Consider the following 14,014-nt stretch of genomic DNA (forward strand, 5'->3'; position numbering starts at 1 on the left):
AAAAGTTAGCTGGGTGTGGTGGCATGCGTCTGTAGTCCCAGCTACTTGAGAGGCTTAAGTCGGAGAATTGCTTGAGTCCAGGAGGCAGAGGATGCAGTAAGCCAAGATCATGCCACTGCATTCCAGCCTGGACAACAGAAAAAGACCCTGTCTCAAAAAAATAAAATAAAAACTACAGTAGTTAAAAGAGTACTACGCTACAAAAAGTAGAAAACTTAAAATTAAAAATGCATGAAAGACAAATACATATATAGTCACCTGGTTTACAGCAGAGGTGTCACTGCAATGCAGTGGGTAAATGATGGTCTTTTCAATAGCTGGTGCTAGATCAACTGTATTACAATATGGGAAAACATTAAATCCCTATCTCACACTATATGTATAGTCCATTTTCATGCTGCTGATAAAGACATACCCAAGAGTACGCAATTTACAAAGGAAAGAGGTTTAATGGAGAACTCACAGTTCCATGTGGCTGAGGAAGCCTCTTAATCATGACAGAAGGCAAGAAGGAGCAAGTCACATCTTAACATGGATGGAGGCAGGCAAAGAGTCAACTTGTGCAGGCAAACTCCCATTTTTAAAATCATCAGATCTCCAAAGACCCATTCACTGTCATGAGAATAGCATGGGATAGACTTGCCCCCATGATTCAATCATCTCCATCATGTCCCTCCCACAACACGTGGGAATTATGGGAGCTACAAGATGAGATTTAAGTGGGGACACAGAGCCAAACCATTATCACCATACATAAAAGAGAATCAGTTCCAGATGAATCATAAATCTAAATGTCAAAGGTAAAACAATAAAGTTCCTAGAGAAATAAAGAATATTCTCATTACCTCAACATAGGAAATGACATCTTAAAACAAGAAGCTAGATGGTAAGGAAGTCTGGGAAATATGATTAACAGAATCTGTCTCACAGAGTAGAGTTTAGAAATGTGGAAGTAGAAATAACCATCACTGAAAGAAACTTTCATAATCTGACAAAAAGCATCTATGTAAAATCTACAGCAAATATGTCTCATACAAAATCAGAAACAAGACAAAATATGCACTATCATAGAGTACAGACGTCAACTGAGATAAATGAGAACAAAGTATCAGTCAATGTAATTTTTAGAAATGAATAATTAACAATGACAATAAAATGTACAAGGTATCTGAAAATAAATCTAATTAAACATGTCACAGTCCTTTACAGAGAAAATTATAATCCTAACTGTAATTCATAAGATCTAAATTAATGGAGAAGCATAACATTATGGATTTTTTTTGGAAGGGGGGATGGAGTTTCACTCTGTCACACAGGCTGGAGTGCAGTGGCACAATCTCAGCTCATTACAACCTCTGCCTCCCAGCTTGAAGTGATTCTCCTGCCTCAGCCTCCCAAATAGCTGGGATTACAGGCATGTGCCACCACACCTGGCTAATTTCGTATTTTTTGCAGAGATAGGGTTTCACCATATTGGTCAGGATGGTCTCAAACTCCTGACATCAGGTGATCCACCCACCTCAGCCTCCCAAAGTGCTGTGATTACTGACTTGAGCCACCAAGTCCAGCCACATTCATGGATTTCCATGTCAGGATACATTAGTGATAATAACCCCCAAATCTCCACGGCTTAAAAACAACCAACATTAGTCTCTCACTTAGACTATTCCTCAATCGTAGATCAGGAGGAGGGCTCTGCTCACTGCAGTCAGCTGGCTGACAGAGCCAACTCCATTTCGAACACTGCTGGTTAGAGTCATTACCTCAATCCTTCTGGCTCAATTTAAACTTTCTGTGGTAAAACTAATCACATGTCCCTCATTCTGTCCCCAGCACTAAATTCTATTTTGTGCCCAAAAGAGAGAACCAGAAATATCTGGTAAACAGCATTAATGCTCACAAATAAACTCAATGTTGCAAAGATGGGAAACCCCACAGTCAAATATTCTCTACAAACAAGTGTGCTTTGTGAATGCTGAAAAAAATAATAAAACTCATATGGAACAGGAATGGAACAGAATATGTAAAAGCAAAGAGCCAAGAATAACTGTCAATTTTCCATAAAAGTGAAGTGGAAGTGACTCTACCAGATTTCAAGACCTATAAAGCCGACAATTAAGACTGAGTATGGCAAAAGCACCAGTCGGCAAATAGACAAATCAATAGATTAAAACAGAGAACACAGAAAGACAACTGGGAATATATGTAAACTTGAGATCGACAAAAATGGCATTAAGAATCAGAAATGAAAAAAATGGACTACACATCAGGAAAAAAAGATTCAAATCTAACAATACCAAATGTTGGCAAAGATGGGAAACAAACCAAGAAGAACTTTGATTCACTACTGATGGGGTACCTACTGATACAATCTCTGAAGAACAATTCTGCAGTAAAGACATCTCTAGCAAAGGTAAAGGGGGACACACCCTTCAACCCAACAATTCTGCCATTTGAGTACCGATCTACAAACTGTTTATCACCAGTCAGCAAAGCAATAAGGAACACTTCTTACTGAAAAAGTGCTGCTAGAATAAGAAGTTTTAAATAAATTAACAGTGACAGTTGATTTACATTTTTATGCAAGTTCCCTTATTTGCAAGAAATAATTCCCTAGTGCTGAGACAACACTTTGTGTAACACTGTCCTAGAAAAAAACTCTCTCAGGAACTGAGTGTGGTGGCTCACAACTTTAATCCCAGCACTTTAGTAGGGGGCTGAGGTAGTCAGATCGCTTGAGCTCAGGAGTTCAAGACCAGCCTGGGCAACATGGCAAAACTCCATCTCTACAGAAAAAAAAAAACAAAAAAAAAACTTAGCCGGGCATGGTGGTACGCACCTGTAGTCCCAACTACTCAGTACTCAGGAGGCTGAGGTGGGAGAATCCCTTAAACCTGCAATGAGTCGTGATCATGTCCCTGTACTCCAGCCTGAGCAACAGAGAAAGATCCTGTCTCAAAAAAAAAAAAAAAAGAAATCTCCCAGGAAGAGACAAGCACAAGGACACATATATCAAAGTGTTCATGGCCCAGAATTAATAAAAGCAAAAATATGAAAACAATCTAAATATCAGTGAACAGGAGAAGGGATAAATTATGGCAGGGTTACACAACAATGGAAATAAACAAGGATTACATGTCACATGAGCCAACAAGACCTTATCTGAAGGATCAAACAAAGTAAGTTGCAGAAGAATATGTACAGTTTAGTCCCATTTATGGAAAGTTTTTAAATGCAATATACATTGAGTATGACATATACATCACAGTAATGACAATCTCTGAATGAGAAGGGAGAGGGAAGGAGGGAAGAGGGGAAAAAGAGAAAAGAAAATGATGCGATAAGGAGTAACACAAGGGTTTGAATTGCATCTGCAATGTTTATTTCTTTAAAAAAAATAAAATAAAATACAAGACCTGAAGCTAACAGCAAAAAACATAAAGACTTGACAAAGATGAGTCAGACATACATAAATGTTCATAAGATTACACTCCATACTTTTCTTCATAGTTGAAATAATTCACTATTTTTAAAAGGATATATATATTCCGTAGTAATTTTATGACATAATTATATAAAAAGGGAAAGAAAATACATGAGTAATTTTTCTTCTTGATACTGTTCAAATATTTTTCAGTGAAAACACATTTTTTTTATTTGAAAAAACAGCATACAGGCCAGCATATGCAGTGGTTCACTCCTGTAATCCCAGCACTCTGGGAGGCTAAGGTGGAAGACTCCCTGAGCCCAGGCATTTGAGAACAGCCTAGCCGCACAGTCAAGACCTCATCTCTACAAAAAATTTTAAAATGAGGCAGGCATGGTGTTGCGTGCCTATAGACCCAGCTAACCAGGGACTGAGGTAGAAAAATCGCTTCAGCTCAGGAGGTTGAGGCTGCAGTGAGCTAGATCACACCTCTGCACTCCAGCCCGGGTAACTAACTAAGACCATGTTCCAAAAAGAAAAAGATAAAAGTATACAGAGCAAATGTTTTTCAAAAATCCATGTTTTAAAGACAAGAAAAAATAATTTTTTAGGCCGGGCGCGGTGGCTCAAGCCTGTAATCCCAGCACTTTGGGAGGCCGAGGCGGGTGGATCACGAGGTCAAGAGATCAAGACCATCCTGGTCAACATGGTGAAACCCCGTCTCTACTAAAACTACAGAAAATGAGCTGGGCATGGTGGTGCGTGCCTGTAGTCCCAGCTACTCAGGAGGCTGAGGCAGGAGAATTGCCTGAACCCAGGAGGCGGAGGTTGCGGTGAGCCAAGATCGCGCCATTGCACTCCAGCCTGGGTAACAAGAGCGAAACTCCGTCTCAAAAAAAAAAAAAAATAAGAAAAAATAATTTTTTAATCACAGAACTTTAAAGCGTGAAAGGAACCTTAAAGCATATGAAAGAACAAAAAGAGGCCAGGTATGGTGGCTCAGGCCTATAATCATAGCACTTTGGGAGTCTGAGGTGGGTGGATCACGAGGTCAGGAGTTTGAGACAAGCCTGGTCAACATGGTGAAACCTCGTCTCTACTAAAAATGTAAAAATTAGCTGGACATGGTGGTGTGCACCTGTAATCCCAGCTACCCAGGAGGCTGAAGTAGGAAAATTGCTTGAACCCAGGAGGCAGAGGTCACAGTGAGCCAAGGTCACGCCATTAACACTCTAGCCTGGGTGACACAGCAAGACTCCGTATCCAAAAAAAAAAAAGAAGAAAGAACAAAAAGAACATCTGATCTCAAAGGAAAAGTATCAAAACCCTGAGAATCTTAAATCTCAAAACAAAACAAAACAAAAATCAAGCTTATGTTACCTATTACATTCACGTAGGAGGAAAATACCCTACTAAAAATATAAATAAATGTATGTGTATGTGTATGTGTGTTTATTTTGGAGACAGGTTCTGCTGTTGCCCAAGCTGGGGTAGAATGGTGCAGTTACAGCTCACTGTAGGCTCAAGCCATTCTCCCACCTTAGCCTCCAAAAGTAGCTAGAACCATAGACACATGCCACTGCACCCAGCTAGTTGTTTTATTTTTTGTAGAGATGAGGCCATCCTATGTTGCCCAGGCTGGTCTCAAACTACTAAACTCAAGCAATCCTCCCATTTCAGCCTCCCAAAGTGCTGGGATTACAAGTGTCAGCCACCACATCCAGCTCATTTATTTTCTGTAAATAATTCAAATTTATATTATTCACCTTTCTTTAGTTTCTCTATCTAAAGACAAAGAAGGAACTCTCCCTCCTCCTATCTGCATAAAAAGAAAAAGACCAGTAAAAGTTGAAGGACTTCAGTATTACCCACCTTTAGCTACTGACATTTCTGAAAACATTAACATTCCTGAGAAATAAAACTGTCCACACAAATCACCCATCCTTCAGATCTCTCTCAAAAATACAACTTTAACCTCTAAATTAGGGAGGAAAAGCTATTTTCTTACAGGATTAGAAAAGACAATAATCCTACAATTACTTATTTTTCTCTCATATCATGACTAATGGAAAAAGCATGTGAAGAAGAGGAGGAGGAAGAGGAGCAGAAGCAGGAGGAGGAGGAGGAGAGGAAAGAATAGAGTAGAGTAGAATAGAATAGGCACTAAATCAGTTTCCTTAGTTGTATCACCTTTCAGGACAACCAGAACATCAAAACATTCCTTATAAATTATGCAAGAAGGGCTGGGCGTGGTGGCTCAAGTCTGTAATCTCAGCACTTTGGGAGGGCAAGGCAGGCGGTTAACAAGGTCGACATCATCCTGGCTAACACAGTGAACCATCGTTTCTACTAAAAATACAAAAAAATTAGCCAGGTGTGGTGGTGGGTGTCTGTAGTCCCAGCTATTCAGGAAGCTGAGGCAGAATTGCTTGAACCCGGGAGGCAGAGGTTGCAGTCAGCAGAGATCGTCCCCACTGGCACTCTAGACTGGGCAACAGAGTGAGACTCCATCTCAAAAAGAAAAAAAGAAAAAAAGAAATTATTCAAGGAAAGTATACTATCAAAAGGAATAGGGAAAGGATTCTATTTAAGGTAATGTTATTCCTGTTTGGTTGAATTTCAGAGGATTCTTTCTGGTTTAATTCTGTGTCATTACTAACTTACTTCATGAGCATGAATTACTTGTGTGAATTAGAATTAGTTATTTCTGAGTGACAGGTTTCAGGTTTTTTAAGGTTGCTTAAATTTTCTACAAAGAATATTATTTTTTCTGAATATGAAAGTAAATTTTAAAATACAAATCAGGTTAGAGGCCTTACACAGAAGCTGAGATTGAAGACAAAGCTCTAAATACCTAGACCACGACTGTCTATTACTACAGGATATTTTTTAAAAGATCTGTCAAGTTACCATGGAAATATACTATAATAGACTATTTCACAAAGAAATATTCTTCCTAATGGTATTTACTTTCTTCTGATTCACATATATAAGTACATAAAATACATCATACTTACAAAGCAGTTTCACATGGCCTTCTGAGCCTCAGAAAAATGTGAGGTGCACTTATAGATGCATTTATAGATGAAAAACTGAGACTCACTACCTAACTGACCTGCCAGAGGTCACAAAGTGAATAATACACAGATTCAGAAGCTGAACCCAGGCCCAGCGTGGTGGCTCAAGCCTGTAATCCCAGCAATTTTGGAAGCAGAGACGGGTGGATCACCAGAGGTCAGGAGTTTGAGACCAGCCTGACTAATATGGTCAAACACCATCTCTACTGAAAATACAAAAATTACCTGGGTGTGGTTGTGTGTGATTGTAGTCCCAGCTACTAGGGAGGCTGAGACCGGAGAACTGCTTGAATTCAGGAGGTGGAAGTTGCAGTGAGCCAAGATCATGCCACTGCACACCAGCCTGGGCAACAGAGAAAGATTCCATCTCAAAAAAAAAAAAAAAAAAAAAAAAAAAAAAAACTGAACCCAGGGAGGCCACCAAGTGCACACTGGAACACAGTACCTTCTTGTAAAGAACTTCTATTAAAGCAGGTAGTATTAGCTCCAATTCACAGCTGAGGAAACAGAACCTCAAAAATATTCCGTTAACCAAGATTACAAAGCTACTAAGTGGCAGGGCTGATTCAAACCCTAGGCAGTCCAATGCTCCTTCTAGCATGCTAAATTATAACATGGTTTAAGCAGAGAACGTAGGTGGAGAAGATACTAAATCTTACTAGACAACTATATACGACATGACTACAAACCAGCAGAGGTGCAGCAGTTACTACAGAGAGAAGGAAAGGAAGAGAAAAGAAAAATGAAGAGGAAGGGGTGAACCAGTAAAAGGGCAGAAAATCAAGCACTCTTAAAGCAAGGCCGTTCCCTAGGACATACCAATTCTGGGAAAAGAGAGTGAGTGAGTGAGTGAGTGAGTGAGTGAGTGAGTGGAGAGAGAGGGAGGGGGAGAGAGGGATGGGGAGACAGGGAGAGAGAGTGTGTGTGTGTATGTAGAGAAAGACTGTGTGTTTGTGTGTGTGTAAATCAGTACAACAGGTGGGTTCCATGTCCAACCTGAACATTTTCAGAAATGGGAGCCCAGAGGCTAAGAAAAGAAGGAACTAAATTATAGGGAATTCACAAAAATTGGAAGTATCAGGCTGGAAGGTAGGGAAGAAAATGGGCTCTGACAGTCACTACGGTTAGAAGTTTGAGACTAAAACTACAGAAAAATAGTTTTGTGTGTAATTTTCCGGTAGACCAATCCTGTGAATTATAAATCTAACCAGATACTAACTGGAAATTAAAGTCCACTTCATCTATTTGAAATACCATCTCAATTCACCAAAAGCCATTCTAATACTTGGCAAAACCCAAATTAGGTCAGCAGGATGCTTCTTTAAGAATTAATTAGCTGGGCATGGTGGTAGGCCCTGGTAATCCCAACTACTTGGTAGGCTAGGGCAAGAGAATCACTTGAACCCAGGAGGCAGAGGTTGTAGTAAGCTAAAATTGTGTCACTGCACTCCAGCCTGGGCAACAGAGAAAGACTGTCTAAAAAAAAAAAAAAATCCAATGAAATTGATGCTTAAATAAAGAGGAGATTTTAACAGCTATATTTGCAGATATTTCTCACAAATATGTGGATTTAAAGGGGCTCAAAGACCCTAGCATAGATAATAGAAAATGGTGATCACAATTTACTCTGATTTCCTTAAGTAGGAGGTCTTTGGTTGTCTTAGGCTAGGTCCTCTGGAAGCAGAGCCTGAGAAAGAGATTTATGTGCTGGTGGTTTATTGAGGGAGNAGAATCTCGCTCTGTTACCCAGGCTGGAGTGCAGTGGTATGATCTCAGCTCACTGCAACCTCCGCCTCCCAGGGGGGGTTCAAGCGATTCTCCTGCCTCAGCCTCCTGAATAGCTGGAATTACAGGCGCGTGCTACCACACTTGGCTAATTTTTGTATTTTTAGTACAGGAGGGGTTTTACCATGTTAGTCAAGCTGGTCTCGATCTCCTGATCTCATGATCTGCCCACCTCTGCCTTTCAAAGTGCTGGGATTACAGGCGTGAGCCACCACACCCAGCCTTTTTTATCAAACTCAACAGATGCAATGTACTTAAAAGAAGAATGTCAGGCAGTCTAGCAGTAAATATAAATATAGTAAGTTGGAAGTGGGGAGAAGATCCATTCCCAGAAAGAGACAATCCATCATGGCTCCCGCAGGAGCTGCCTCTCTCCAGCCAGGGCCCAAGGGGTACCAATGAGAACCTTCACAGGCAATGAAGTCCTGAACAGGAGGTCCCTGCTGATGGAGTCCTTTGCTAGTACCCCTGCCCCCCAGAATTAAGGCAATCAGACAGATAATCGTTATGTTCCCTAGTCCACCAGTCTGTCCCAGAAGAGCCCAGGCAGATACCCTAATCTGGAAACTCCTGCATCTGGATCCTCTACAGAGTGGGCTCTTCAAACAGGGAAGAGGAAAAGAGTTTTTCTTTTCCTGGCCTTCTGCATATGATTCCAGGCTACTTCAAACCCCCTATCAATTCGGTTTAGTCCATAGGAAGGCTATCCCTCCCCATTCGGACTGCTTACCACCCAGCCCCCTCTTCCCCACAACCCATCATGCCCTCTCCTCCTGACACACACACACACACACACACACACACACACACACACACAAGAAGAGAGGAAATCATAGGGGTAGCTTGGCAGGATTGAGTAAGAGTCAGACTCCTGACACTGAGGTCCACAAACACTCCCACCTCCCAAGGCCCTTTCCCCCAGAGACAACAGCTGGCAGAGATACTCAGTTAGAAATAGGTTTTAGGAGGTGATGAGCAGGAATGATTACTTCAGCTTGTGAAAGCTGGCTTAGAGGAAATAATATATACTATGCAAGAGTTCAAACTGCATAAAAGTCAAATGTACAATAGTCAAGATCCACCCAAGGCAGCTGATTACTTAGAATAACAATGCTCATCTGGGTGTATAAACCCTAGAATGTTCTTTAAGTCACTATTTAAATACTAGCAGTTGTCATTTCACTTTTGCCTTCAGTATATCATAATGACATTAACATATCAATCACAACCCCAAAAGCCCTAGGAGTTAAAGAATCTAGGAGGGAATAAACAATGTCCTCACTGCTCTTCTAAACAATGCTTCCAATCTCCCCATTTTTCATTTCTCTAAGCACCCAAGGAATAAATATACGTGAAAATAGCAAAAACATGCCAAAATTTATTTTAAAGTTGAATTCTGGTTTTAAAATTATCCCATCCCTCAAAATTTCACCTAAGTAAGACATTTTATATCATGAGCAGCAATATATATACCAAAAAATAGTACAATGCATAAGAGGGGTGGGGAAAAGGGGCCCAACAGTTATATTAGAAGATATCAAGAAAAAGCACTTTTGGATTGAAGCTACAAAATCCCAGGAACTCTCTGGATATTGAGTCCATGATATCAGAGAATTACAATCTGAATTTACAGAGTTTCAATCAAAAGACCACCCAATATCATCCAAAAGTGAAAATGACACCATACTCTTGTTCTGACTTAGAATGAAGTAGAATTAAATGGCTTTTCCCAAAATCACAAACATGACAAAATGGCAGAGTTAGGAACATCCAATTACCATGATGATGCCTCCTTCAATACCTCTTTTCTTCACAAATAGAACAACTGGCTGGGCATAGTGGCTCACCCCTAAAGCCACAACACTTTGGAGTATAGCTTGAGCTCAGGAGTTCCAGACCAGCCTACATAACAGAGAGACTGTCTCTACCAAAAATAAAAATAAAAAATTAGCCAGGCATGGCAGTACACAACTATGATCCCAGCTACTTGGGAAGCTGAGGTGGGAGGATCCACTTGAGCCCAGGAGGTCAAGGCTGCAGTGAGCCATGACCGTACCACTGCACTCCAGCTTGGGTAACAAAGCAAGACTCTGAGTCAAAAAATAAAAAATTTTTTTAAATGTAGCCTCACTTTATAGAGAGGCTGAGGTTAGAGGATCGCCTGAGCACAGGAGATCAAGGCAGCAGTTAGCCATGACTGTACCACTGTACTTCAGCCTGGGTGACAGAGCGAGACCTTGTCTCAAAAAAATTTTTTTAATTAATAAAAAATAACTCCATGATGGCATTCCTGGAGCATGTAAAATGATTTTTTGTGATTGTGGCACACAAAGTTGCTTATAAACGATCACCCACTGTCTTTTGCTTGTGCACATTGCTAAGTGACACCTTCAAGGGGGGTGGATCACTTGAGCCCAGGAGTTCGAGACCAGCCTTCATGGCAAAACCCCATTTCTACTAAAAATACAAAAATTAGCCAGGCATGGTGATGTGCACCGGTAGTCCCGGCTACTCAGGGGGGCTGAGGCAGGAGGATCACTTGAGCCTTGGGAGATCAAGGCTACAATGAGCCACGATTGCACCACTGCACTCCTGCCTAGACAACAGAGTGAGACATTGTCTCAAAAAGAAAAAAAAAACTTCAAGTTTTATCTTTTTCTTTTTACTAATTTTTTTTATGTTTAGCATCACAGAGAATAGAGGCTTCAGGCATTTGTAAATTTAACACAAACTTCACCAATTCTCTCAGGATAGCTAGAAAAGGAAAAAAAAAATAAAACCATGAAGATCTTGGGGGGAAATTGCTATCTGATAACCTATGCATTTTTAAATGCTGCTACAAAAAAAAAAAAAAAAAAGCACACATCCTAAGGAACTAAATCTACTAACCTCTACAATCAATGTGATACATGGTTTATCCAATCTTGACAAAAATCCTCAGGATCACCAATGGAATGTTCATCCACTCGTACATATGCAATTGTATAAAGAATCTATTATTTAGAACACCAAAAAAATACAATTAAAAGATGTATATGCATAGCTACCATTTTAAGAAAAAAATAAGCACTTTTCATTTCTTATTAGATCTTTGATGTCCTGCTTTGCAAATTCAGTATGAGGAAAAAATTGTAATTACCAAATTTGAGGAAGAATAAGGCATATGTCCACAAAACAAATTTATTGAGAACATGCTAATGCTTCAAAAAATACAGATAATTATTCACTGAAGACTTAAAATCTCTAATACCAATGCAACATATTTTATCGTCTATGTATATGTGTGTATATATATCATAAACACATAACTTGTTACATTAAAATTAGAAGAAAGTATCTGAATTATACAATAGTTTCATAAGAAGAGTATTACTAAATGTGTATACATGTTTTTTAGCACATTACATATGAGAATATAAATGGCTGACAGACATAACCCTGGCCACCTTTGACCTCTCTCGGCACTCTTCATCTCCTTTCTCTGATTATCTTCCTCTCACTCTTAAATACGTATATGTGTGGCCCCCAATCAGCTGTCCTGTGAACAATCTGCCCATTCCCACAGCTCTACCATGGGAATCATTCCCATACTAACTCCCTAGCTTCAGAACCAAGGTTCCCACACACCTGCAATCCATGTGCAAAGCACAGTTCTTAACATGTGCTATCTCTTCCCATTCTTAAAACAATCCTGACCAGGCACACTGGCTCATGCCTGTAATCCCAGCACTTTGGCAGGCAGAGGAGGGCAGATTGCTTGAGTCTAGGAGTTTGAGACCAGCCTGGGCAACATGGCAAAACACTGTCTCTACAAAAAATACAAAAATTAGCCAGGGCAGGTGACACACGCCTGCAGTCTACTCAGGAGGCTAAGGTGGGAAGATGGATTGAGACGATGAGATTGAGGCTGCAGTGAGCCCAGATCATGCCACTGCACTTCATCCTGGGTGACAGAGAGAGACCCTGTCTCAATAAAAAAAAGAAAGAAAAATCTTCTAAATTTTATTACCTTATTTTACAGATGAGAAAACCAAGGCCCAGAAGATAAGTCCCTTGTTCAAGAACACATTAAGAAGTATCAGAATCAGGATTCAAAACTCCCTCTGATTTCTATTCCAGAGGTTTTAGCCACTACTCAAAACAGTCTCCCTAAATAACATGTGGCCTCAATAATTCAACCCATTCATTCAACAAATAATCTATCTGTTGAACACAGACTATCTGTTGAATCTGTTCTGTCTTTTCTTCACTTTCCTAAATCTGTCTAGAGTCTACACTCTCCCTTACTCCTGCCTCCACCTTCTAGTCTTAGGTTAGATTTAGATTCATCTCTAACTCCTCCCTTCTTTAATAACCCTCATCTTGTTAGCCAATAATTTCTCCCTATTTTAGGGATTATAGATTATATTAACTCCTTGACAAATCCACTTCCACTGTCCCAATTCAGACCCTAAGTTTCTTTTTACTTGGCCTCTGTGATAACCTCCTAATTAGTCTTGCTGCTCTTGGTCTCTGGGTCCTTGCAATCAGTGTTACATCACTGCCACCTGTTATCCTTATAAAACAGACCTACTCATGTTACACTCCTGCTAAAAAGCTGATGGTTCTCTACCGTCTACAGAACAAAGTCCAGACTAGTTCTGTTGGCATTCCTACAACACACTAGTCTCAACCTAGCTCCACAGCATCATCTACTATCAATCCCTACACCAAAAATAATAATAATAATTTATAAGAGCTTAAGTGTTTATACAGTACATTTTCACATACATTAATCCTAACAATACTATGAGTGATTTTTGTCATCCCAATTTTATGAGGAAGAAACTGAGACTTGGAAAGGTAAGGTAATTTGTCCAAGATACCAAATCATAAAGGCAGCATGGGCCAAGTCTCAAACTACACAGCTGATCCCCTTCCCCAGTATTTCACACAACGATAGCACTCCCATTCCCATCATAACAGACTTACTCAGCATTTTTGTTTTCCATAATATTTCCCTATTTCCATGTCTCAACTCAAGCTATTCTTCCTTTAGCCTCAATACCATTTTCATTTCTTGAGGTTTCCAAAGAACAGTGTTAGGCAGTTTACTTATCATGCTTTGTATACGTTATTTATATTTGCATATAAATCTCTCTCTGCACTGAATTATAAGCCCTCTGACAACAGAGCCATACATTATTTACTCAATTTTAAAAGTCTGCTTATTGAATTGAAAAAATTATGTGGGCAAAACAAGCCATATGACATGGGAAGCATCAAGGCCAGGCCTGAAACGAGAGCTCAGCAACAGGGATCAAACCATCTGTGAACACAGGCAGTGCCTTCAATTTTAACATTTATCTTTGAACAAGGTCAATGCTCCAGTGCCAACTATTCTCACTCACACTGGCCTTTATTAAATATTATAGTTTACTGAAAGCATAATTCAAAACAAATGTGGTAGGCTGGGCGCAGTGGCTCAAGCAGGTAATCCTAGCACTTTGGGAGGCCGAAGCAAATGGATCACTCGAGATCAGGAGTTCAAGACAAGCCTGGGCAACATGGTGAAACCCCGTCTCTACTAACAATACAAAAATTAGCCAGTTGTGGTGGCACGCGCCTGTAGTACCAGCTACTTAGGAGGCGAGGTCGGAGAATCACCTGAACCTGGGAGGCAGAGGTCGCAATAAGCCAAGTGTTCCACTGCACTCCAGCCTGGGTGACAGAGACTGTTTAAAAA

The 14,014-nt window shown here is 40.2% G+C and overlaps 1 protein-coding gene across 4 annotated transcripts in view; it reads right to left on the minus strand.

Moving 5' to 3' along the window:
- The window catches only part of LOC119467608 (proteasome adapter and scaffold protein ECM29-like), a 50,421-nt gene that overhangs the window by 27,666 nt on the left and 8,741 nt on the right, over positions 1–14,014 (minus strand). For 2 of the 4 annotated variants that reach the window (XM_037729549.1, XM_037729548.1), the window contains exon 2: positions 11,179–11,282. The exons of the other annotated variants lie outside the window; for them this stretch is intronic. In XM_037729549.1, coding sequence (XP_037585477.1) covers positions 11,179–11,200 — 22 coding nt within the window. In that variant the 5' untranslated portion in view covers positions 11,201–11,282. The remainder of the gene's footprint in view (positions 1–11,178; positions 11,283–14,014) is intronic. 4 annotated transcript variants of the gene reach the window in all.

The sequence above is a fragment of the Cebus imitator genome, unplaced genomic scaffold (genome assembly GCF_001604975.1).
Source record: "Cebus imitator isolate Cc_AM_T3 unplaced genomic scaffold, Cebus_imitator-1.0 Scaffold310, whole genome shotgun sequence".
In the NCBI taxonomy this organism is placed as follows: Eukaryota; Metazoa; Chordata; class Mammalia; order Primates; family Cebidae; genus Cebus; species Cebus imitator.